This window comes from Rhinoderma darwinii, chromosome 7 (genome assembly GCF_050947455.1).
Source record: "Rhinoderma darwinii isolate aRhiDar2 chromosome 7, aRhiDar2.hap1, whole genome shotgun sequence".
NCBI lineage: Eukaryota > Metazoa > Chordata > Amphibia > Anura > Rhinodermatidae > Rhinoderma > Rhinoderma darwinii.
The window spans coordinates 20883236-20910833 of NC_134693.1; the positions used below are offsets into that span (position 1 = coordinate 20883236).

A 27598-nucleotide genomic window follows, 5' to 3' on the forward strand; every position below is an offset into this window, starting at 1 on the left:
AATCGTGTTTTCAGTACGGGACAGGAGTTCCGCGGGGAATGCAGGGACTCCTAGCGTCGCAGATAATTATAATGCTCGGAGCCCGGCTCCCTGCAGTGTGTTTTTGTCCGGGAAATGCAGCCGACATACGAACACGCTCGTGTGAATCCGGCCTTACAAAAAGTGTTTTTGCAACTTATGGCCTAACTTTTTGTATAACTTTTGCTTCTGACTTTGGGGAGGCTAGTTTCATGCAGATGGACTGCTCAGTTATGGTTTGTCATCTGCAGCGCTTAGAGGACCTTTCACCTGCCCAAAAAACTGCAGCTGACCTCTCCGTTGGGGTGCAGTCACACGCGGAAGATTTTGTTGCAGATACAACCACATTCAGATGAATTGAACGGATTTTCAGTTGCAGAAATTTCTTAATTAAAATCTGCTGTTGACTGCAACCTTAGCCTGGGTTTCCACATGTAGGATACGCTGCGTAAAAATCACGCAGTGTGTCCGACCTGGAACCCGCAGGACATTCCGTCCGAAAAATCGCACCACAATGGTATTTAGAATGGCATTTCCACTGCCGAAGAAAGTGCTCATAACTACCCCCTCCGTCTTCTCTGCGCATAGTCTGGCCTTCTACTATGACGTTGCAGGCCATGTGATGCTGCAGTGGTCACATGGGATGAAACGTCATCCCAGTAGGTCGGACTGCTGCAGGAAGGAAGAGGCATTCTGGGTAAGTGTGACTTTATTTCTTTTGTTTTTTTCTTGTGGCGTAATCACTGCGATTACGCTGCAAAAGCCGCAACACTTGGCTTTATTGCGGGTTTTGCATCCCCATTGAATTCAATGGGGAAAACCCGCAGCAGAAAATCAACAAACGCAGCATAAATGCACATGCTGCGGAGTTAAATTCCTGCACCGCAGCTCAATTTATTAACGTTTAAACTGCATGTTTTTTCTGCAGCGTGGGCATGAGATTTTCTAAATCTCATCCAGTTTTACTGCTACTGTAAATGCTGTGGACTTTCCACCAACTATTCCGTTGCGAAACTTCCGCAGTGTTTGCGCTACGTGGGAACCCGTCCTTAGATTACTAGGTACCTCACGGATTCAGTTTTTTTTTTTTTTTTGTGGCAGGAAGTTTTTGGGTGATCTTACTGTTGCATTCTCACTGTTCCCCAGTAGGTGGCAGCAGGGCTTCTTGGTTAGGCTGGAGGGGAGGCTTAGTCGGTGTCACTCCCTCGCTCTTGTCATACGCTTGCTATTTATAGTCTCCGCTTCTACGCCGTCCGGTGGGATCTTCTCTAATCCTCTATTCAGAGCCTGTTCAGGCAGCGGAGTAAAGATGGGGCCAGTTCACACATCACATTATCGTTGCTTTGGATTTTTTCGATCACACAACGTCCCTTTTTATTTTTTTGTTCAGTCTTCTGCTCTCTTCCGCCTCCCTTGAGATCCCTTTTATGATCGTTTACTATTCTGATTAACCTGTTCTCATCCAATAACGCACCACAATACGATTCTGTGAGCCTGCTGTAACTTGCGTGATGATTGTTTTTGCATTGCGTGTAATATATACAGATGCTCAGAAAAACTACAGCCGGAAATGTCCGTCTGTTCACACGGAGTATTTTGCAGGAGGAATATCTGCCTCAAAATTCTGTTTGGAAGTTTGAGGCAGATTTTCCTCTCCCTGCACGCCGATTTTCGCTGAGTTTTTCGCCCGCGGCCATTGAGTGGGGCGGGCATAAAACACCGCGAAATACGCTTTCTCTGCCTTTCATTGTAGTCAATGGGAGGTCAGAGGCGGAAATGCCCAAAGATAGGGCATGTCTCTTCTTTTTCCCGCGAGGCAGTTTTACTGCTCGCGGGGAAAATACGCCGACGCCTCCCATTGAAATCAATGGGAGGCATTTTCGGGCCGTTTTTGACGAGTTTTGCGACGCGGTTTCCGCGTCAAAAAACTCGTCAAAATACTCTGTGTGAACATAGCCTAAACAGGCGGAAATCTAGATGGGAATGCGTACAGCCAGCCATAATCTATAATTAGATGGAAACAATAATGGCGACTGTACTGTGTCCGATCTACGAATACAACCATCGCTAGAGAACTATGGGGTTACAATGTTATTGAAGCAAGAAAAATTATGGATCGTTACCCTATTGGGCAATGTCCAGAAATCGGTATTATCACAGATGTGGCCTTATATCTGACCGTTTAGGTTATGCTGGTACTTGTAGTTCCACAGCATTCAAATAGAAGCAATTTCATATCTTTTTTTGCAGTTTGTGATGTAATTATCCCCATCCCCCTCAATACCACCCACCACAATAATGCAAAAGCCATCTGAGGAGAGCACATGTGCTTCATAAGTGGCAGAGCTGAAGTACATGTGGCCGTCTCGCTGCCAGATCGCTGTTCGGTTACCTTCTCGAAGTGCCTACTGGATACATGTTGATATGTCATTTATATATGATTGAGAGGTTGACTTTAGGATGGGACCCTGCTGCATAGCTTGTATGGGGCATGAGGCTGAGTTCAGGTGGTTCTAGTCTACATCAACTAAAATAAGTGGAATGTTTAAATATGCAGAGCTGCAGTATAAAGCATAAGGGACAAGGCAACAGCCTGAGCCACTAAGATAAAAGGTAGACCTGATCATGGCTGCTTTTTAGCTTTTCACCATATTATGATACAGCTAACATTGAAAGAATTAAGGCATAACTAAACTTTTGAGAAACTTTTGGGCAGGTGAGGTCATAGTGACATGTCAGAAGTCTTGATCAGTGGAGGTCCGAGCACGGAGACCCCCACCAATCGCTAAAGCGAAGTGGCAGAAGTGCTTGGGTGAGCGCTGTGCCGCTTTGTCTGTGATCGGCTTTCTTCTGAGCGGTGTACGGGCCCAATAGAAAGTCTCAGTCCGTACACCGATCGCTCGCCGATCAGAGGCTAAACAGCACCGCGCTCACCCAAGCGCTTCTGCTGCTACGTTTTAGCGATCAGTCGGGGTCTCATTTCTCGGACCCCCACCGATCAGCTTTTGACGTTTCACTATGACATATCCAAACGTTTAGTCACCCTTGAAATAGCAGGTAAGTCTTGCCTCAGGCTTTAGCTGTCAAGTCATGGTGCGAGTTGCAGCTTCGAAACAGTTGGAGAGCCGCAGGTTGTAGACCACTCCTCTGAGGCAATATTACATTATGATATATCGAATGTATAAAACAAAGCAGCGCTTCTGATGGGTTCACACAGCTGTGATGGTGGTGGTCTCCTCACAGACTGCCCTTTTAATGTGAGCGCTGCTGCAGCCACAGTCCCGGAACCGGAGACCCTCGGCAAACAGCTGATAGTGCTTGGCAGGGGTTGCTGTAGGCTGTTTGTTTCTCCCGAAGTGGCCACTACAGGGGAAATGTAGTACTGAATAGATGGACCCTGCTTGCGGAGCGTGAGCGTTTGTTTATTCGGGGCTCATCGATAAAGCCCTCCTGACATCACACATCCTTTTAATGGGAACTTGACAGCCCCTATACAGTAGCGCAACATATTTCCCAAATAATACTGAACTGACCAAATTGTCTCCTGAGGTGCTGATCAGATAGCAAGAAGAGATCTTGAGCCACACACACCCTCCTTCCTGTCGTGTGCCTTCTGAGCCGATCTCCACGATCACTGGATAGCTCGGGTATAATCCTGTTTGTAAAGATGGCCGTAGACTTAAAGTTGCTCCCCGATCCCATGGTATATATACATTTTTGTATTTGTTTGCCATCAGGATGTTCATCAGGTAAGAGGCAGTAAGCAGATACCCCAATGCTAATTATTTTCCCTAGGAAAAGTCCCTTTGACTGTGATAACGTGTTCTTGCTTGTATTCTTCTTGGGACGAGTGAGTAAAATTTACAATTGGTTAGAAAAAAGCTCTGTTTTTGTTCTCTTACAGAAACAGCGCCACTCTTGTCCTTGGGCCATGTCTGGTATTGCAGCTCGGCTCCATTCACGTGAATAAGACAAAACCCATGGACAAGAGTCTGAGGGGGTCAGGGTAGACTTACTCTGGCTATTGATTGACACTTTTGTGGGCCATGAAAACCAATCCTTTCCTCTAGTTTGGCTTCGATAGATCATCCTGCAGATACCGTAATCTATGAGTAGCCAGTAACACTGACTGACTGAATCTGCCATGTAGTTTCCCATGGAAGTAGTTAAATATATATTTTTTTCTATTTTTTTTTGTTATACTGCCCCCTAGTGTATGGAAGAAGCATTTCATTTTACCTGGCTGATCTCACGGGTGAGCCAGGGGTGACGTAGACTTAAGTACAGGTTAATAAGCCCCATGGGTGATGTGAAATATAGGAGAGGGTGTATTTATTTTCCCTTTACTTCGAGAATAGGAAGTGTTTTTTTTATTTTTTAGCTGTTTTTAGTTCTTGCGGTTGGCCAGTCCTAGTAGGGAGCAGATAATTTGGACGTTGTGAAGGAACAGTCTTGCACGAGGCTCGTAAATGAACCAGCCCTAAGACGCCGAGCGAGTTCAGTCCGGAGGAACCTGTAACCGTGGTGGTTTTGTTCGCACAGACAAACAGGAAGTGAGACTCGCACGCTGCTCTGCAAGTATCTTTTTTTTTTTTTTTTTTTTTTTGTCTTAAGTTTTTCATCTGCTTGCAGCCATTTTTTCAATAGCTGCGAGCAGAGGGATCGTCCCTTCCATGCATGGCATCTTCCAGTGAAAGCCTCCAGTCCGCCGGGACATCCTCAGCGCTACAGAAACTGGAAGGTTTTGCAAACAGATTGTTCAATCGGAATGGGAAGATCAGTCTTCAGGAGCAGAAGGCAGAGAGCGAGGGCCAGCCGGTGTCTGACAACACCTTACAATGGGACCGGACAAGTAAGTGTTGAGTAACGTGGAGTCCTCGCCGAACCTGTTTAACCTTGTGCTGTCGCTGCAGGTAAAACAAGAGATTTTACTATGGCAGTCAGTGATCGGACTCCAGTCTAAATGTATAGGAGCAGAATCACGGAGCAGAGCTCACTCCGGTCACTCTTATGCAGAAATGTTTCTCTTGTGTTTTGTGCACAGGTATGTCAAGTATATTCTCTGCATAGTAGGTTTATCCAAAAGTCCGGTACCCCGTACACATTGAATTTTGCTTAATTTAAGGGTGACAGTGGCTATTATTGTTTGCTGGACACATTGGGTAACTTGGATCTGTCCAGCACTGCAGTATGCGATTTTTAGACTCTGTTCAGACTTGCGTTAGGGGGTTCTGTTACGCTTATTGCAGGAATAGCGCAGATTGGGCCATTAGAAATAGTATTAAAGTAAATGCAGGCCGTTTGGATGGAGCCATTGGAAAATGTCACTACGGTTATGGCTCTTTTATAAACCGCAGCCATGATGATCGTGAACAGACCTAGTGCTATGTGCATCAGATATGACTTCTGTCTAGCATAGAGAAGAATGGCGGAGCTGCTTGTTGATAAGTTATTGGACGGTATTTTTAACACTAAACTCGACCTTAATATTTGGTTATCACTGTACGGTTTGGCCAAGTTCACACGTGGTGGATTTGTTGCATTTTTTTGCCTTTGTAGATTTTGATATTAAAAATTTACATCAAAGTACAGCACAAAATAAAGGAGATTTACCAACGTCACATTCTGCGGAAAGGACTTCGCTCTAATCTGGGAGCAGCTGCGTTATGTGCTGCAGAATTGACACTATATAAGCTGCAGAAATAAATTAAAGGTGTAAATCTGCATTTAAAAATGAGTATTCGCAGACACGGTTCTAATAAGGGGTTAAGGAAACCTGATCCTTTATCCCTTAGGACTTTCAGGACCCCCAGCATCCTTGGTATCCATTCAATGCGTTAATGAAGGTGCCGACACGTCTAACTGGCTGGACAAGGTTTGCCAAATGGGAATTTGCGAAAGTTCAGCAGAGATTTCCCGGAGTAAATAGTGTAACGAGAAGCGCCTGCGGTAAACACTTCACAACGGCGGCTCATCAGTTACTATGGGGATGAGGAGCTTCTCTACCTAGGCCGCAATTTTCCCCCTTCATCCTGCGTGCGTGCGTCAGCCTCCTGTGCATATTTTGATGGTCGCCGCGTCCCACGTAGTTTCTCCGATGTTTTGTGTAGGTTGCAGTAAGAAAACACTTAACAAAACACGTCTTTGTCCCTGGTATTACCGCGCTCCGCTCTGCGTCGGGGAACGCTGGAGTGTCAGGCTTTATAGACTTACCATTAATTGCTGCAATTAAGAAAATAAACAACTTATAATGGATTGAAATGCGTCTTTTTCCTGAGAATCCAGACTACAACCGGGGATGTCAGGTGGTTTATAAACTCTCATACAAAAGCTAAAAGGAAGGGGGGGGGGTAGATTATATTATGTTCTGTTCTCTTGAAGACTTCCTGTCCTTTTTTTTTTTATTTTTTTTTATTTTTTTTATTCATGTGGTTTTACACATTACACAACCGTACACAGAAGTTGAGGCGGTGTGACATTATAACTGGGCACTCCTGGGTGTTGGGCTTTGGCGGTTTCTATAAAAAAAAAATAGGGCTGGCGGGCATGAAACGGGGAGGACGGACCCTTCGATTTGACTTCGCTGCAATCAGAAATGTTCACGGTGCTGAAGGGGTTAAATGGCCGGCAACCAAGGCTTCTCTGCGCCTGCTCATTGCCCCATGAGTGCAGCTGTCAATCACAGCCACATGGACGCTGTCACATGGCTGAATGTCGTAAAGTGGGAGGGTTTTCCATTCCCTTGATTTACATGTACAATGGATTCGGAAAGTCTTCGGACTGTGCGCTAAAATTTAAAAAAAATGTAAAAAAAAAAAAATGCACGTTTTCCCCCATCATTCTGCACTCAATACCCCATAATGACAAAGTGAAACCAGGATGTTATTAATCTTTGCTAATTTATTGAAAAGGAAAAACTAACATATTGCACTGACATAAGCGTTCAGACCCTTCACTCAGGACTTGGGTGCAGCACCTTTGGCCGCCAGTCTTCTTGGATATGATGCCACAAGGTTTACACACCTGGATTTGGGGATTTTCTGCCATTCTTCTCTGCAGATCCTCTCAAGCTCTGTCAGGTTGGATGGGGACATCGGTGGACAGACATTTTCAGGACTCCGGAGATGTTCGATTGGGTTAAAGTCAGGGCTCTGGCTGGGCCACTCAGACATTCCCAGTTGTCCCCCTGCCACTCCTGTGTGGTCTTGGCTGTGTGCTTAGTCATGGTCTTGTTGGAAGGTGAACCTGCGGCCCAGTCTGAGGTCCAGAGCACTCCGGATCAGGTTTTCATTAAGAATATCTCTGTACTTTGTTCAGGATTGAGGGCAAAAATAATGGAGCAGTCTCTGTCCCAGCCACCGAAAAACAGCCCCACAGGATGATAATCCTGCCGCCACCGTGCTTCACTGTAGGGATGTTATTGGGCAGCGCCGGGCTTCCTCCAGACATGCTTAGAAATTAGGCCAAAAAGTTCAATCTTGGTTTCATCAGCCCACAGATTCTTGTTTCTCACTAGCTGAGTCCTTTAGGTGCTTTTTTGCTTCCATGTTTCTTTTACTGAGGAGAAGCTTCTTTATGGCCGCTCTGCCATAAAGCCCAGATTGGTGAAGTGCTGCAGTCCACAGACCACCTGTAAGTTTCCCCCATCTGCACACAGGATCTTTGGCGCTCAGCCAGACTGATAATTTGGTTCTTGGTCACCTCTTACAAAGGTCCTTCTCCCCCGATTACTTACTTTGGTGGGGTGGCGAGCTGTAGAGTCCTGGTTGTTCCAAACGTCGTCCATTTAAGAATTATGGAGGCCACTGGTCGTGGGAACATTCAATGCAGCGGAAAAAAATTTCTACACTTCTCCAGATCTGTCTCCACACAATCCTTTCTCTGAGCTCTACAGGCAGTTCCTTACTCCTCATTACTTGGTTTTTGCTCTGATATTCATTGTCATCTGTGAGACCTTATATAGACGGGTGTATCTTCCCAAATCGTGTCCAATCAAATAAATTTACCACAGGTGGACTCCGATCAAGGTGTAGAAATATTTTAAAGATCTAGAGAAATGGGAAGCTCCCAGTGCAAAATTTCAAGTGTCAGAGCAAAGGGTCTGAATACTTATGTCCATGTGAAATGTGAGTTTTTCACTTTTAATAAATTTGCAAAAATTTCTAAAATTCGGCTTTTACTTTGTTATTATGGGGTATTGATGCAGAATTGATGGGGGGGGGGGGGGACTTAGCACTAGGCTTCAACAAAAAGTGAAAGGGCCTGAAGACATTCAGACTACACTGTACGTGATTTTGCAGGGAAGGGATAATTCCTGTGGGGGCTCGAGTTTTTAGATACCTGGTGTACCAATTTGAGAAGTCTCGCTCATGATTACCCCTCTGGACAGATTTGTTTTTGGTGTAAAACTCCTTTGTAGTAAATATTCAGGGCTTTTTTTTTTGGGGGGGGGGGGGTGTAAATAAAGGAAATCGGAAGAGTTTCTAACCCTTTTAAAGATTATATTTCCATAGTTTCATCCAGCAATATGATAAATGTTGGGGACTATGGGACAAATGGGTCCTGACACCCAAAAATCATTGGTGGTGGAAGACCCGTTGGAGCACTCTGAGCCGTAAACTGGTCACCGACAGACACATGTTGGCCATATTGACCGATTTCGCTATCGTGTGGTCCGAATGTAAAGGACTATTAAAGAGGTAGTCTGGTTAGCAGAGCCGCAGGTTGTCGTATTATAGGGTTCTCCAAAAGAAGCAATGTTTCTAGAGGAGAACCGCTCCGTAATACGGCATCTAATGGAACGTGGCCCGATGTTTATATAATCTTACAGAAACAAACCTGTGTTCTGCCTTATATAAAAGAGGGATGCAGAAGTACACGGACCCCATAGAAGTCATTGGGCGCCGTATTACGGTTTTGTACTACGGTCACGTGCAATTTTCTTTTATAAATTTCATGAATGGTGCAAAAGTTGTACTGTTCTCAAGCAGCACCAGGGCCATTTGTGGCACAAGTAGCCGTCTAACCCCAAGCTACCGTAATTCTTCACTCGGTAAAATACTAAGACTCAAAAACGGGATAAAACTAGACCAGACAGGCGGAAACTGCACCAAATTTATCACAATGGCGCACGCTGTATGATCAATTCTACACATCTTAGACACTTCTCTATATGCAACCACTTGGCTGGCGTATTTTATGACCAGGAAATGGCGCACGTCATTAAATCTGGAGCATTTCCCGACTTCACTTTTTTTTTTTTCTCTAGACCCTTTTTAAAACTGTTGGAAGTGTCTAAAACATCTAAGTTTGAATACGACGTACGCAATTTTTTTTGGGGTGAAATTCAGGAGCGCTTTGCTTCGTAAATTCCCAGGGTTTGTTTCTGTTTTTTTATAGATTTGTGGCATTTACTGTCCTAGTTTGTTTTTTAATGCTTTTTTTTTTTATCTGTAGCGTTGTATAGCTTTTAGTATGCGGTATAGGACTGTCACTGTTAGCCGACTGCCCATGTCCCTAGGAAGCGCTGATACGACACCCCCTGCAATTATCGTGATATGCAGCTCAAGTCGTGACTACAGGATCAGATCGAAAGACTTGTGAGAATATAACCGGGGAGGATACAAATAAAATTGATACTGAGCTTCTGTTGCCATGGAAACAAACGGGGCTGATTTTAATACAGCTGGTTTTAACCCTTTCATGTATGCATTAGGAGCAAATTGTATTTTTCTTTCTAGGGAGGAGTTTTTAGTGGATGGCACCAGTGTGTTGTGTTTTTTTTCCGCTACGCTTCGGATGAGATGAGTGTTTGCAAATTTGTTTGAGTAATCTGAGCGGCGCAGGGGTTAAATATGGGAGTGCACAGTGTCTCTGCAGGGTGGTGTGTACCATGAACAAACCCAGTGCACCTCAAGAAACCAAGCGTTTTGTACCATCGAGCGCTATAAACTGAGCAGGGATCTTATTTTATCTGGGTTTTTTGTTTTTCCCTTTTTGGACTTGACACTCCCCGCCGTGTCATTTTGTATGGTGTGCTGAGCAATATGATGCCGTGGGGAAGCTTGTCAGCATGAACGGTGAGTACTGTGGCACGTCGGCCTCCCACCTCCGCTCGTTACTATTATATGTATGTTGGATGTATGCTGCTCGGCTGCTGATCATGGAGGAGCAGTGCGGTGGGGTCACTTACACCAGCACATTGCTGGTCGGATTGTTATTTTTGCTCTTTGACATTTCCAATACATATTACCTCCATCAGAGTAAATTCACAATATTGTTCATTTTAAGTGGGGAATGGAAAATGATGACATTTAAATTACGTTTTTGCTATATTATTATTAGTATTTATTTATTTTTTACATTCTTTGCTCTATTTTGTTCTTTCTGTGTTTATGTAAATGGCTGACAAAATATATATATTTTATATTTTGTATGTGTATTATATAATATAAAGTGTGTGTGTGTGTGTGTGTGTGTGTGTGTGTGTGTGTGTGTGTGTGTGTGTGTATAGAATGTGTGTGTGTGTGTGTATATATATATATATATATATATGTGTGTGGAATCGATCATTGCATCCATTAATCTCTTCTTGTGGGTAACACGACTGGTCACCCAGCTTTCCCACACTTGATGGTAAATCCGCCCAGTTCTGTCACTTTATCAGTGGGTATTATTTTATCTGGGTACGTTTGTCATTCTGTAGTCTGGGAAAGCTATAACTATAGGGACTTGTAGGTTATTATAAAGAAATGGCTGCATAACTTATTAAAGCTCTTTTCACGGGAGGACACCGGCTCATCAAATTGCGTTTAGAGGGGGTTTTTTTTTTCCATTTTTCCTTTTTTTTTTTAAATTTTAGTGGGAAATGCTTTTTTTAACCATTAGGGGCACTAGTCCATTAAAGAGGCTCTGTCACCAGATTTTGCAGCCCTCTATCTCCTATCGCAGCAGATCGGCGCTGCAATGTAGATTACAGTAACGTTTATTTTATAAAAACTAGCATTTTTGGCCAAGTTATGACCATTTATAATACAATATAATAGAACAGTCAACGTGTATTATGTAACCATTTCATGACTGGAATTTAGTATTAAATATCCAAAACACAAAACACACATAACCTTGATCCGTACGGTGGATTATACCCCGAATACATGACTGCTGAATACATGAGACCCAACCAACCATTGGCTTTAGATTTCTGTGGAACTACAACTCCCATCCTGCCCTGCTACTCTAAAAGAAAAATAGTATTGTCTGTATTCATTTGTGATTCATACATTTGTCGTCGCCCCCTCCCCCGGCGCATGTTATGTAAAAGAAAGCATCGCCGCAGATTAAAGTTAGAGAGATGGCTTATGGTGTGATTAAACCGTCCATGACATGGGCTTTTAGTGTAATGAGTTGTTTTAGAAATGTCTCTCTCTGATTATAGAAATCCCACAAACATATTGACCGGCCTATTTAAATTAAAGAGGCTCTGTCACCAGATTCTCAAATCCCTATCTCCTATTGCATGTGATCGGCGCTGCAATGTAGATAACAGTAATGTGTTTTTTTTTTTAAACGTTTAATTTTTGGCCAAGTTATGAGCTATTTTTTATATATGCAAATGAGCTTTGAAATGGAGAACTGGGCGTGTTTTTTTTCGTATGTCCAACTGGGCGTGTATTGTGTTTTTAACTGGGCGTGTTTACTTGTTTTACTAACTGGGCGTGGTGAATAGAAGTGTATGACGCTGACGAGTCAGTGACCAATCAGCATCATGCACTCCTCTCCATTCATTTACACAGCAGCATCACGTTCTTACTAGAAGTATGTGCAGCCACACACACAAGTGTCCTGATAATGAATACACATGACCTCCAGCCTGGACGTCATGTGTATTCAGAATCCTGACACTTATAAATCTTTTCTGTGAGATTCCAGCAAGCCACGCGTAATCTCACGAGATTACGGAGGTAAACGAGATTTCGTTTCCCTTGCTGGAAATCTCACAGAAAAGAGACAGAAGTGTCAGGATTCTGAATACACATGACGTCCAGGCTGGAGGTCATGTGTATTCATTATCAGCACACTTGTGTGTGTGGCTGCACATCGTTCTAGTAAGAACACTATGTGCTGTGTAAATGAATGGAGAGGAGCGCATGATGCTGATTGGTCACGGATTGGTCAGCATCATACACTTCTATTCACAACGCCCAGTTGTCCATTTCAAAACTCATTTGCATAAATATAAAATAGCTCATAACTTGGCCAAAAATGGCAGTTTAAAAAAAAAACAAAAACAGCGTTGCTGTTAATCTACATTGCAGCGCCGATCACATGCAATAGGAGATAGGGGTTTAAGAATCTGGTAACAGAGCCTCTTTAAGCTCCAGTGGAACAACAATGGCGCGTGGAGGAGCACGTTTATCTAGAGCATTTTATTATTTGCTTGTAGGTATAGATTTCTAGATATGAGGGGGATCATCTGGTAGGAAGTACAAATTAATAAATGGGGGGTCCACACTATATAGCCCCCTTTATGGCTTTGTTCACATCTGCATTAGGGGCTTCATGTCACCAATCCGGTCAAATGCCGGACAAAATAGCACAGAAATTGCAGAAACCCGTCCGAACCCGTTAAAGTCAATGGGTTCCGTCGGGCGCTGATGGTGTTAGTCATGCAACGGATCCAGTGCTTCCGGTATTTTCGTTGTTCTGCTCTTATGACGGCTAAAAGCAATGGAAATACCAAATGCACATGTGAACGAAGCCTTGGGCCCAGTTCCCAAGGCGTTTTTGTTTTTTTTGTTTTTTTATTCTGATTTTGACGTGGAAACTGGTTGGTTAGAGGGTTTTTTCCCAGGCTATTTTCTGTCCGCTTGAAAAAAAAATGTAACTCTATTTTGGAGCGCTGTTCATTTGGACCGGTTTTCATGCGTCTTTTTGACCGAAAACCGCCAGTGATTTTTCCATTTGCAGATTCAAGAGAAAAAAAAAAAGCTATGGGCAACAAGGACTGTCTTGATAAGAGGCCCATCTTTATCCCCTCCTCATAATGGGGGTAGCCCTTTTGTGTGCTGATCTATAATCCTACAAGTCATGTTGCTGAGAATGGACGATATCACTGAGGATTTGACTGACTAGAAACCGGCCTCATAGAATTACAGTACAAATGTGGAAACCAATATCCTGCATTTTAATGAGTATGTTTGGACCTAATGAACATAGACTATAAAAAAATGGAGGGGTCACCCGTAGGAACAAGGTTGTTTTTCTTCGATTACATGCTCAGGAGGGTGCGTATAGGTGGTTATTGGTGAAACCTCCGTTGTTTTTATTTATACTGGGGAAGAGCGAATCACAGCAAAGCTGGTTTACAGATCCATAATATGGGACCTATAACTGCTATGGGCCCGTTCTGTCCCCCCATGTGCCTCTAATTGTTTACCATGGGACACGGAAATTGTGGCATGCTCAAAGGCATCCAATATACAGAGCTGTGCGTGTGTGTCTTTTTATAGATAGAAGTCAGTTATGTAAACCCCCCCCCCCCATCTATTTAAAAGGTTGTCATTTCAAGTCACCACTTGCTAATGGGGGCGCCAAATTCAGCATGCAGAAGAGTAGTCCACATTGCAGAGTTCAGCCACTCCCAATGTGTTAATATAAGATGTCCCATTTACTACAAGCCACTTCTTAGATTTTAGTCCTGGTCACCTGTAAGTGCTACAAGCCGCAGCGGCTCAGCTGCAAGGAAATAATAACGTGAGTTCCGAGAACAGGACCACGTGGTGCTGACGATTACTGAACAGAATCACAACCAAGTTCCAAACTATCTTCAAATGACGACAAATTGTTGGTCAGGAGCTTCATGGATTAAGGCGTCGGCGAGGCCGCACATTCCTGACCTCATCATGTGTGATGCCAGACGTTGGCTGGAGGGATGGAGCAGGGAAAGCTTTCTCCGGAGGGATGAAGAACACGAGACTATCTGGATTATGTATCTGATCTTGGTTTATGCCATGAGAACTTCTTGCTCACATGAGTGGCGCTCGCTGGTAGGTTTGATGGAGGACACGTAATGGTTTTTGAGACCTTAGTGGAGGGAAATCTCAATGTGACGGCATACAATGACATTTTAGGGAATTGTGTGCCAGGAGCGCTGTCATTGCTTGGTGTTAGATGCTGAACAACCTGGAAGCAATCAGCTGGCCAGACATTTCATTGCAGTGTGTGACGACCTAAGGGTGATATTGAGCCTATTGAGGAAGGTCACTGGCAGGACCTTCTCGGGAAGGTACCCCAATTCTCCCTCAGGGAGGCCCATAGACTTTCACATCTATACTTGTTTCAAAGTCTATAAAACTCAAATTCCTGTGATGTTGGGATCCGTGCTGACTCGCTCTGCCCGAAGTGCAAATCCCAGGCAGCTGACTTACTGCAGGTTTTGGGCCTGTCCTGAATTAGAGCGGTTTTGGCAAGGTGTGATAGACAAAGTGAAGGAGGTTTACTCTGTCGCTGTCGTCTCCTCTCCATTTGCCTGTTGTTTGGGCTATGTGGAGGCTCGAACGACTACGGAGGCCGGCAAAGTAGCGGTGGCACGGTTACTCTATATGGCATGGAAACTAATTGCACAACATTGGTTAGATGAGAAGGGCCATCGGTTTGGGAGTAATTGCTAAAAAAAATAATTGGAAATTGGCTTGGATTTGAATTTGGCGATGGGGGCATACGTCTGAGAAACTGAGCAAGTTTGCTGTAGATGAAAATTTTAATTACAAATGCCAAATTTTTGTTTTCAAAATTGCATGTTATCTGGTTGACGGTCTACAGTATGTCGGCCTTTTTATGTAAAAGACCTGTTCTTAGAAAATACTAGAACTCCTATCTTATAAAGTAATGGCTAATTGCTTAGGATATGCCATTACTTCATGATCTGTTGGGGTTCGACCTCTTGGACAACCACAATCCTGAAAATGAAGGGCCACCGCGCTGAGTCTCATTGGCGGGGGAGAGTAGACGATGTATGCGCGGTCGGTCTCTCCCCAATGAAATGAATGTGAGAGGATTTACATCCGCCCTTGGTTTTTAGCATTGTGAAGGAAGGAAGACCTTTCTTATTGTGCCAGGCTCAAGTTTTTGTAACTTGAGTCATATCGAGAGACGTTTAGAAAATTTCTGTATGGGTGAAGGTGGAGAGCCACAAGTTGGAGGAGACCACTGGTGTACAGGATAAAGTATAGACAAGTTGTCGCATCCTAGGGGTGTGAATAATTCTGCAAATCATTCACCTTCCCACTGTTGGATCTCTAATAATTCGTGCTGTGTATGTATCTTCCCCTCTTTTTTTAACGGTTGGTGTAACTGTTCCTTTTTTTTTCTTTTGCAGTGAAAGAGTTTCTAGCCAAAGCCAAAGAAGACTTTTTAAGAAAATGGGAAAGTCCGCCCCAGGTGAGGATATTAGGTCGTTTCTTACGCAGATATCCAGACATTGGATGATTTTACACGGTATTTATGAAGACATTGATATGGTTACTGCTGGATAACTAAAATGTGTCTGTATATATGTATATATAATGCTTGTATGTATCATTTTTTTTATGGCTGCACTTTCCCACTGTACTCCCTGCAACTATATGGTGCAGGGAGCACTGTAGTTATAGCGGTGGTGCAGAGGTTGCCGCCACACTTTTTGGTCCTGGACCCTAAGGGCGAGTATTTTGACGCAGAAACAGTGTCAAAAAATGCCCAAAATCTCCTCCCACTTTCAATGAGAGGCGGAGGCGACATGCCCTTTCTTTGGGCATTTCCGCTTCTGACCTCCCATTGACATCAATGGGAGGCAGAGAAAGCGTTTTTTGCCCGCGGCGCTCAATGGCCTCAGCCGAAAAACACTGCAAATGTTCTGCCGGCAGGTCAAAATCTTTCTGCCTGCAAAGCACTGTGTGAACAGGGCGTTAGGGACCCATACATAACAGGTCAGCAGAGAGATGAATGACCTGGGCTGGGTACTATTTATCTGAGCGCAGTCAAGTTTATAGAAATGCAGTGTTATATACTTCATCAGATCATTTATACCTGCATATCCTTTATACTATGATCTTCTATATGCCTACAGATACTGTTTTGGGGAAGTGGAAGGACTGTGTGGTTACGTGCACTGTAAAGCCATTATACTAGGGAACATCAATCACAATAATCATGGATGAAGCCAAGCAAAACTATTTCGCCGTTTTCTGCAAAACCTGTTACGAGATTTGGTTGAGCCCAATGTTCATACAAATGCACTGGACGGGATTGAACGTTTCCATATTTGATTTAATTAATAGAATTCGTGATTCATTGTTTCAGTCAAGGACTCGGTAACTGATGGTATGAATAACCTAGAATATAAAGTAAAATGTCCTTCATCCAGCCTCAATGGGACCTGATAGTTGCAGGATTATCAGACATAGAGTATATATAAAACCTGTAAGGGTAGAGATTCTTTTGGAAGACGGCACAAAATAAAATGTAAGCAACAAATCTACTAGATCTGTGTTTTTTTTTTTATTTAGGGGAACTTCCTTATAGATTCTTCCAGGGGATTTGGAGGTTATGTCACAAAATCCCGCCAAACACCCCCATGTTCTGTCTTCAGTGCCTGCCACTTAAAAGTGCAGCGCCGGCCGCATCACCTCATGCTGACCGCGCACGCACATGTCAGGAACGGGGAAAAGCTCTAACGGCGGAGACCAGTGAAACCTCATCGCTATTCCCCTGAATGCTGCAATCAAAACTGACCCCAGCATTCAAGGGGTCAATGAGAAGGGGGATGCCCCCTGGATCGTGTCACAGGCAATACCTGTGACGCTTCTCTGTGATGCGATTGAGGGACATATCATATATGGGCAGACAGCCCAGGGTCCATTGAAGGACCCCAGGGCTGTCTGACCATATTTCCTGTTAGGGCATACTCAGGTATGTCCTAACTGCCTGTGTACTATCTGTATATAGATATATGCCAGTACATTAAAGTTTAAAAATAAAAAAGTAAAAACAAAGTAATTTTAATTAAAAAAAAATAATACATATACACCTTTTATACAATAAACATTAAAATAAGTCTCAATACATAAAATATACACACTAGGTATTGGCGTGGCAGTAATCTGCACAACAAATTTTTTGCGTCCTTTATGAAGTGAATGCCGTAAAAAAATAAAATAAAACCGCTTTCTATCACTTACTGAGGCACGAGATGTTATGAATTTAACCTCCATGTGCCTCACATTAATAGTAATTAACCCCATCATGTACCTTACACATTAACCCATTGACTGAGAAACATGATGTGAAGCACATTCAAAATTCATCCCACCTCGCGCCTCACATCACAAAATGGAAGAACTTATTTTTTTTTTTTTATTACTGTTGCCAAAATGTCGTTTTGGTATCCAATCGCAATACTACACAAGGTATCGGTATCGAAGTCCAAATTCTGGTATCGTGACGACCCAATGGTCACAGTAGGCTGACTATTCCCATTTTCTGCAGTTCACTTGTTAAGTTGGTTTTACACTGGCAGATATTCGCCCATGTTTACCACCTATTAATGAGCACCGATCGATAATATAGCTCCTCTGCGCGTATGCGCCATTCAAACGGACCAATGAACGGGAGCGTGAGGATGAATGATCATTACTACAATCGCTCGACCCCATACATTTGGTCAGCAGCTCGTCCCCTGTCTACACGGCGAGATGTGCTGCAGACTTGTGACCATATTTATGGCTATGTAATAGATCCGATGAACCACCGTTTGTTCGTTCGACTGATCGCTGCCCTGTATAGAGGGCAATGATTGTGAACGAGTGATGTGAGAGCGCTCGCTCTCCTTACCGTTTGCCCTTTTCATGCCGGTTTACACTGGCAGATTCATTTCTTTCTTATGAACATGGTTTTTGTGACTTTTGTATAAATGCACAACTCATATATTCCTATAGGCTGACGCTGCAGTGCGACGGGAGGTTTGTGTGTAGCCCCTTTAATTGCATCATTCAGTAACCTGTGAATAAATGAGAAATTGTAATATATAATTAGAGGAAACTGGCTTCTTCCTCACCTTTCAACAGCCTTTAGTTCCCCTTTCACTCATTTTTAGAAACTCCTCCGTTGACTATAAATCTGTCTGCAGAAAGTGTCGGAGGAGGAGATGCAGCTCTCTATGGGCACAGCACTATGGGGTAAGAGAGCAGCAGCAAACTACACCAACATGGTGGGCAAACATCACACTTGGATGAGCATTCCCACATCCCGGTGACCGTAAAACAGGGTGATGGAGTCTGACACTTGCACTGGAAAATGTGTCATGGCGATAACGGCCACCAACTGCTACAATGTAGAAACCATACTGTAATAAGGGATGCAGGAGCACAATGGAGTATCACCTGCAATGTGCTGTGATACATATACAAAACTGGGACCTGGCAAGTTTATTCGATCTAAATCTGTATTTGTAAGCAGCAGCCAGTACCCTAAGGCCTTATTCAGACAGCCGTTCTCGGTCAGTGATATACGGACTGTCTCGGCCATATTTTCTGCGCCGACCAAAGTTCAGGGAGCCGGGCTCCTAGCATCCTAGTTATCTGTAATTTTCACTATGGGGGCCCCTAGCGTCATAGATAACTATGATGCTAGGAGTCCGGCTCCCCTTACTGGGGTCGGTCCAGGAAATACTATATTCTATAATTATGAGGAAATGATATAAAGATCCCGGTCTTGTAAAGTATCTGTGAGCACAATGGCCGTACTTACTACACGTTGGTAATCGGTTGGCATACCCCCACTCAGTCATACGCTGTGCCAAAATGTTCATAAACCTGTTAGTCAGCCTGGCTTCTGTTATATTTGTACGTAGTCCAATGCAAACAGTTTCCCTCTGCCAATGAAACATTTGCGTCTTCAAATAGTTAAATGATAATGTGTCTGTCTCTCAGAACACCGCCGGCCTTGATGACTTCGAGAGGATAAAGACTTTGGGCACTGGCTCATTTGGAAGAGTAATGTTGGTGAAGCATAAAGGAGCCGATCAGTATTACGCCATGAAGATCTTGGATAAACAGAAGGTATGTCTGGTCTTAACGTGAATAGTCCACCCTTGGGTGCAGTTTTTGGTTTTTTTCTTTAAAAAAAAAAAGAAATTCTGTGCTGATTTAAGTTCTTAATCGGGATCAAAGCTCCATTTTTATGATAGATACTCTGCAAAGACATAGTTAAAATCTAATATTTTGTCCGCCCGCAGGCAACACTAGATGGCGCTCACTTCATACTGTTTATAGATTGAATTCAATAATTAAATAGTATGCAGTAAGCGCAACCTCTAGAGGTGACAACAGGCTATTAACTCGGTCTATGCAGGGGATTTGGAGCTCTGTATCAGAAAATTTAAGCTCTAAAAGGCACAGAATTTTGGCCCTAAAAATAATAAGGTTATAAAAGGTGGACATGTTCATTTAACTTCTTGACGCATTATCACGTACATGTAAGTCATAGGAAAGTATGGCGGGCTGAGGTCACTCCATACTCAGCTGCTGTCAGCTGTGTATTACAGCTGACACCAGGGGCTAACGGCCGGGAATGGCGATCGCGCTGTTCCTGGCCGTTTAACCCCTCAAGTGCTGCCTCTGTTAAGAACTGCCTGTGGCATGCCTTAAAAGAAGCCTGTAAAAATGACAATATACTGCAATACATTAGTATTCTAGTGTATTGTACCAGTGATTGCTGGTCCAAGTCCCCCTAGGTGAGGCTAATAAAATGAGTTAAAAAAAAAAGTTGAATAAAGTTATTAATAGGTTTTTCCTCTGAAGTAATGAAGAAGAAAAAAACATTGGTATCACCGCGTTCGTAAAAGTCCGAGCTATTACAATATACTATTTAACTTGCACGGTGAACGGCCTGAAAAACAAAAAATTTAAACTGCCAAAATCGGCATATTTTATTTTTTTTTGTCACATTAGATCTCAAAAAATTTTTCCCAGAAAAACGGATCAAAATGTATGTACCAAACAATGGAACCAATAAAAACCTCAGCTCATCCCGCAAAAGATAGAATCCCTTATACCACTCAATCCACGCAAAAATAAAAAGTTTATGACTCTCAGAATGTGGCGACACACAATTTTATTTTTTTATTTTTTTTAAACTAATTTTTTCTTTGTAAAAGTAGTAAAATATAAAAAAAATCGCTAAATTTGATATCACTAATTGTATTGAGATGCAGAATAAAGTGAAGTTGATTAAGTTTTTTTTACCGCACGGTGAAAGCCAAAAAAAACAATGGAGAAATCAGATTCTTCCAATTTCAGCCTGCAAAGACTTTTTTTTGTTTTTTTTCATTTCCCAGTACATTATATGGTATTTTAAATGGTGTCAATAGATACTACAACTCCTCCCGCAAAAAATAAGCTCTCGCACCACTTTTACGGAAGAATAAAAACGTTATGGCTCTTGAAAGACGGGGAGTGAAAAATAGACTGAAAAAAATGCTCAATCCTTAAAGGGAATGTGTCGCTAGAAATTATTTTTTTTTTAGTTAAACAATTATTATTTAAGTGATTACACATTGTTTTAATTTTTTCACAAGTCAGGAAATATTATAAATTAGATTCTAATTTATAACATTTCCATGTGTTGGCCACTAGAGGGAGCAGTTCCCAAAAATTGCAGCATGGTCAATGTGGTAAAGCAACCTCATTGCTTTATGCTGCGAATTTGGGGTAGACACACTCGCTCCCATCTTCAATCTTCAAACCTCCTACACTGTGTGCTGCCATTTTCTGAGCGACTGCACAGTGTAGGAGGATTAGATACAGTGCTCAGACGACAGTATAACCCGAACATAATACACACCTCACATACACAAACATAAATGACCTGCTCCTGCCGCCTCTGCTCCTATTCCTTGCACCTTCGCTTCCTTGAAGATATGGCCGGAAGCCGCGGCCGGAAGTCGTCATCGTACTGTCCGGCAGGGGCTTCCGGTCCACATGAAAATGGCGCTGGATTTCGCTCTGCCAAAGATCTACCTTTTGGTCTGTGTGGGAGCAGCGCATGCGCCGTTCCCACACAGACGGCGTACGCTAAGTGAATGGAACGGCTCCCGTTCGCATTCTCTATAGGGCTGTATGTGCCGTATTCCATCTCTGTATGCGTCGTTAATCGACACATACAGAGATGAAGAAAAAATGGCAGCCCCCATAGTGCAGAAAAGAAAGAAAAAAGTAAAAAGTGGAATATGAGAATATAAATAAATAAAATTTGTTAATATTCTATTCAAAGCAATATGATAAAAAAATATCATGCCCTTAAGGCGTTTAGGGTCACACAGTTCATTTTACAGCATTTCTGCAACCTATGGCTCTCAAGATGCTGTGAAAGTACAACTCCCAGCATTCCTGCCATTTGCAGTGTGTTGGGATTGGTAGTTTCACATACACAAGTTGCAGACCATTCGATGACATTATTGCTCTCTGGGGAGATCGGTTTTGTAGAGTTGATTATCTTGTCTAGCAGCCCTTTTGTTCCACTAAAGCTCGTACCTGCCGCCCCCACATGTGGTGGAAGCAGCGTTTCCTGTACAGCTCGTACAATCATGAGGCCGGAACCGATCGGCTCACTAGAGACCAGTGACAACACCACAGCTTTCCGTGTTTTCATTCCTATAACTATATAGTAGCGCACCCCAAAATGTCTGCCTCGTGTCTTCACCGTCGTCACTCTTCTATAATTCAGTCTTCTGCTAAGCAAAAGTAATGTCATAGACCCGAGCTGGGATAAGATGCAACCGTAATCTAAAATGTAGCGCTCAGGGCCATCGCTGTGCCGTGTCTCTCGCCTCCCCGTGATAAAAGGAGGGACGTATGCTAAATATGGCGCACACTATTCAACCTATTATAAAACGGCCCCAACGATTCCCTTTAAATAGATCAAAATAATAGTGCACGTTGCACGAACGTCCTAATGTACGATGTCTGTCTGGCTGCAAAGATGTTTTTTATCCAATGTACGACTTTTGCGGTGACTTTTGGGACGATGCAATGGTTTCTAGAATATTCAGTTCTTACTGCAAATACTGTTTTGTTTTTTTACAGGTGGTTAAACTGAAGCAGATAGAACACACGCTCAATGAGAAGAGGATATTACAAGCCGTCAACTTCCCTTTCCTGGTGAGGTTGGAGTATTCATTCAAGGTAATGATCATGGAGTCGGCCTATATTTGTGTTGCAAATTCTTCACTGTGGGCAGAAAAGTTTTTGCGCTATCGTCCGAGACGTCCAGCTAATCTCTAGTATTGAGGCTGAAGAGGGACTGTGATTAATATGAAGAGATTATCAAGTGTTATGGAGAACCTTTCCTCCACAGACAGGGGGGTTATCCATCAATCTTTCAACATTGTTCTTGTCCCGGGAGTAGGGGAAGCTGCCATATAATGTGGCGTCATGATTTTGTGCAGTGAAATCACAGGGATATTTTACATTTTTCTACCAGCATATTCACTAGGGCTGGGCAATTATGTCCTAAATCAAAATCCTGATTGAACATGTAACCTCAATTACGATTAATGACTGATTAGTTAGACCACACCCCATTTTACATACCACGCCCCCTATTTGCATGCTACGCCATTGAATTAATATTCCCTGCAGTATACTACTGTATATAATATACCCCGACACTGACCCCACACAGTATAATGCCCCCATGGTGCCCCCCACACAGTATAATGCCCCCATGGTGCCCCCCACACAGTATAATGCCCCCATAGTGCTCCCCACACAGTATAATGCCCCCATGGTGCCCCCCCCCACAGTATCATGCCCCCATAGTGCCCCCCACACAGTATCGTGCCCCCCACACAGTATCATGCCCCCATAGTGCTCCCCACACAGTATCATGCCCCCATAGTGCCCACCACACAGTATCATGCCCCCATAGTGCCCCCCACACAGTATAATGCCCCCATAGTGCCCCCCACACAGTATAATGCCCCCATAGTGCCCCCCACACAGTATAATGCCCCCATAGTGCCCCCCGCACAGTATAGTGCCCGGTAATAAAAATAATATACATGCCTAACCTGTTGCAACGACGAGTGTAGGAGATCCCTCTGTGCGGCACTCGCGTCCGGTGATACATGGTCAGTGGTGGAGCAGTGAACCGTAAAGGTCTCTGCTCTACCATTGGATTTAACGCTGTCTGTGTCCTGAAGATGCAGAACGTTTAAGCATGTAAAAAAAAAAACGAAATTTGCAAGATGACGTCAATTAATTGTGCTGAATTTCAGTTCATTGCCCAGCCCTAATATTGGTCTACTAAAGCCTTTTAGCACTGAGAAGGTAACGTGTTCCAGACTTCACTTCCAGTAACAATTGCTGGGAAATGTTTGCCTTCAGCTGCAGTGCAAATAAAACAAGTGAAGGGAATGGTCTCCTGTTCATCACTGGGGTATTGACTGCGCATTTATTTAACATTTCAGTTAAAATGAATGAAATCAGTAAGTAGAAGTCCTTGGGTCGTCCTATTCTGGCAAGCTGTTTAAAATTTTAGATTGAACTATTTCTTGCCTATATCTCCCTCCAATATGGCTGCCATATGGGCTCCCTCTGGATTACACTTCCTCCAAGGATAAACTAATTGCTATGGGATTCCTCTGTAGGCACCCCTGGCAATTTGCTGTTCTCACCAGGGGAATCTGCAAGGGACTCCTAATTTCCTTGCCGGTGAACAATAAGACGTCTCTGCAATCAGACAAGCCAGGTCTATCAGAGGGAGAGTGATTTGTTGCAGTGGCTCTCGGCTTTGGCTAATAGGAGTCTCTAGTGCGATTCTCTCCTTAAGCTTTTATATCAGTTTGTTTAACTAGAACCTATGGGTAGGGGTTGTCTGTCTCCACCCAAAAAACGCAATAGGAATACTCAATTTTCAGCATATACAGGATCATATTTGTGTAGTGGATCATATTTGTGTAGTGGAAAATGTTATATAATTTTCCAATATTCTTTCTGAATTTCCTCACGGTTTAAGATCTCTGTTTGCTGTCATTCCATAGCATCTTTCATTGTTAAGGAGGACAGTGATTTCTCCTGACATGTCTATTTTACTAAATACTTATGTTCTCCATTTAATAATAATTCTGGTACAGCTTCTTGTAGAACTCTACGTTGTGCTGTTCCTCTATTATTCCTCCTAGAAACGTATGAATACATTGACAACTGGGTGTTAGGGGTGTGTCCCTACAGTCCAATTAGTGCTGACTGTACCAGACTGAAGACATACACCCCTGTCAAGGATAAGGGTAACACCCAGTTGTCAATTTTTTTTTATTATTCATAGATTTGTAAGAAGAGTAACAGAGGAGCGGCACAATGCAAAGTTCTAAGAAAAGATGTTCTAGATTTGTTTGATGGGGAAAACAATTATTTACTAGAATAGACATGTCAGGGGAGGTGATCGGTTCTCTTTAGCTTTTAGAGAATATAAATCTGTCCTGGTCTTGTGATGGACACACAGCGGTACGGCTCGTTACAGTGCAGATATCAGAGCGGTCTTATACTTTCCCTTTCCTCAAGTTTTCACTTTCTAAAGGGGTTATCCAAGATGTGAAAAAAAAAATCTTGGCGGCTGGAAATGAAATAAATAAAACAAAAAAGCAATACTTTCCCCCAGTGGTTGTTTACATGCACATAGCATGTGACCGCTGCAGCCAATCAGAGGGCTTAGGGCACAACAGCCATAAGTTGTATTTCTGGCATTATGCCAGAAATTCTATTTATCGCCAGAGAACCCCGCTGAGCCCTCTGATTGGCCGCAGCGGTCACTTTAATATAAAAATTAAAAATCTCCTTGATTGTGTGGATTACACCAGTACACGTCAGTGACTGCCCTTCACATTATGGTGCTGTATCTTAATATGTATTTTTTTGTTCCCTACAGGATAACTCAAATTTATACATGGTTATGGAATATGTGCCTGGGGGTGAAATGTTCTCACATCTAAGAAGAATCGGCAGGTTCAGGTCAGTTTATGGTCCGGACACGCAGGTTACGTTTCTTTTGTAACCCGTTTGTCGTCTCATACCAGTCTGTATGTGGGATCCGGCTAGTGGCGTTATCTAAGGTGCCTTGTTTCTTTACAGTGAGCCCCATGCCCGGTTCTATGCAGCTCAGATAGTTTTAACATTCGAGTACCTCCATTCATTAGACCTCATCTACAGAGATCTCAAACCAGAAAATCTTTTAATTGACCAACAAGGATATATTCAGGTGAGTGGACTTATTTACGCTCTATGTATATGACCGACATATACCTGCCATTACAACCAACGTGTCTATTTTCTAGGGCTCATGCACACGACTGTTTTCGTCAGTGTCCTAAACGTTTTTATTTCGGATGGCGTACTGAGCCATGCATTTGTATGGGGCCATGCGCACATCCGCAAAAAAAAAAACACGGATCAGTGTATCCCGCATATTATAGAACAGATCCTATTCTTGTAAGTGTTTGCAGTCTGTCTTCTAGTTTATGGTCCACCAAAAAAAAAGACAGACCACAGACGACCCGAAGACCTGTTTTTTTGCGGACCGCAAATGAGAAATGGTCTTGTGCATATGATGCCTTAGTTATTACACTGGATTGGTAAAGGTCCTTTTTGTATCTGTGTATTGATATACCTAGAAGAAACTGAAGTAAAAATTGTAATTGCATGTGTGAAGATTTACAGGACCCTGGGCTTAGTCATGGCAACCAGCGTCCGGTCTCTGCATAGTGATCCTCTTCTCACTGCAGAGCAGCCAATAGAAAAGGCCTTCTGTCCTGCTTGTCAGGGAAGGAGCAGAGCCTGTGCAGTAGCATGAAAGTATAGCTGAGAAGACTCATTCTGCAGAGGAAGTAAGATGGGACTATATCCTCACCTAAAGGAAACACTGTTTCTGCTCAGATACTTCTCCAGCAGGACAGATTAGTAGCAGCAGTGACAAGGGGAGATACATAAGCAAAAAAAGTTTTTTTTTTAATGAAAAACACTATTCGCTGCATTTCGCAACATTTTGATATGAAAATGATTCATGGGACAACCTTTCTAAGCTGCGGTCTACATTCAGAGAACTGAAAAACGACAAAAACAGAAGTTACTACTATTGCTATATCATTTATTTAGAATAAAGTTATGTCATCTCGTCAGATGATAGACATTTTTACATTGGACCTCAATGCTTTGCAAGTTTAGATAATAGGCCGCTGTCCAAAATGCCCCACTACTGATATGGGGCAACGCTTGTATCGACAAATGGCCCCTCCATATCACCAATCCTACAGATATCGATCCTTACAGCAGCTGGCACATATTATATAGTATATAATTGAGTTCTATGATCTCTTAGTGTTCAGAGATGAAGTTGGAAATGTAACGTAATATTTCTCTTACAGGTCACAGACTTTGGGTTTGCCAAGCGAGTAAAGGGGAGAACTTGGACATTATGTGGAACCCCAGAGTACCTGGCGCCAGAAATTATTTTGAGCAAGGCAAGCAACAAGTAGACCTAGGTCATATTCTGTCCATTTATTTAATTCTGTTGGTTTAGTTCCTGTTCTCAAGACTTAAGCGCACAGGTTCTCCATAGCATGTGCATTCTCTCTTCCCTGCCGTCTGTCATGGTAAACACAAGTTCTACTAAAGGTGAACGCCAGGGAAATATGTAACTTTGACTTGACCCCAATTTTCAATTGCGCACAATACTCTTTAGGTTTTCGTACAGGTAATAAACTTTGTTGGTTTGATCTGATGGGAAATTTATTTTTCTTATTTCAGGGCTATAACAAAGCAGTTGACTGGTGGGCATTAGGTGTGCTAATCTATGAAATGGCGGCTGGTTATCCTCCATTTTTCGCGGATCAGCCCATTCAAATATATGAAAAAATTGTTTCTGGAAAGGTACATTTTAGGTTTTGGTTGAAACGAAAAGTAAAAAATTCTCTGTTCAATATTGTCTGTCATATTGTGACTAGATTCACGCGCGCTTGGTCATCCTGTTGGTGAATTGTACGAATACCTTCTCCCTCCACAAGCCGGAGCGAGCTCCGAATAATCCTGCAGGACTGTGAGAAATTCTAATTGCTTTTTCTTTGCTGTAGGTACGGTTTCCATCCCACTTCAGTTCAGATCTTAAAGATTTACTAAGGAACTTGTTGCAGGTAGATCTGACCAAACGATATGGGAATCTGAAGAACGGGGTCAGCGATATTAAGAACCACAAGTGGTTTGCCACTACAGATTGGATTGCAATCTACCAGAGAAAGGTAATTCCTATAATACATTTTATGATGTCAGTCAGATATTAAATACCATGTCTGTTTTTGCAGCCAACCTTTTATATTGCTTAAATAAAAAATAAAAAAAAGCAGGCTACTTTTCAGTTTGTTTTTATTTAAAAAAATCTCCTACCGTTTTGTATATACAGCTCCTATGCAGAATTAGGTGTGTCTATGGTTAGACTACAAACCTTGTGTAGTCTGATCCTTCAGTCGCACTCCATCTACCCCCTATCTCTTGAT

General features: G+C 42.9%; 1 protein-coding gene across 2 annotated transcripts in view; it reads left to right on the top strand.

Annotated features, from left to right (window-relative positions):
* Window positions 1-27598, top strand: part of PRKACB (protein kinase cAMP-activated catalytic subunit beta) — a 57159-nt gene that overhangs the window by 20569 nt on the left and 8992 nt on the right. The window contains exons 1-9 of one of the 2 annotated variants that reach the window (XM_075832920.1): window positions 9774-10097; window positions 15398-15459; window positions 18987-19115; window positions 22140-22238; window positions 24982-25064; window positions 25185-25311; window positions 26474-26569; window positions 26856-26978; window positions 27179-27343. In XM_075832920.1, coding sequence (XP_075689035.1) covers window positions 10091-10097; window positions 15398-15459; window positions 18987-19115; window positions 22140-22238; window positions 24982-25064; window positions 25185-25311; window positions 26474-26569; window positions 26856-26978; window positions 27179-27343 — 891 coding nt within the window. In that variant the 5' untranslated portion in view covers window positions 9774-10090. Of the gene's footprint in view, window positions 1-9773; window positions 10098-15397; window positions 15460-18986; window positions 19116-22139; window positions 22239-24981; window positions 25065-25184; window positions 25312-26473; window positions 26570-26855; window positions 26979-27178; window positions 27344-27598 lie in introns of those variants that run through there. The other variant, XM_075832918.1, reaches the window with a different exon arrangement.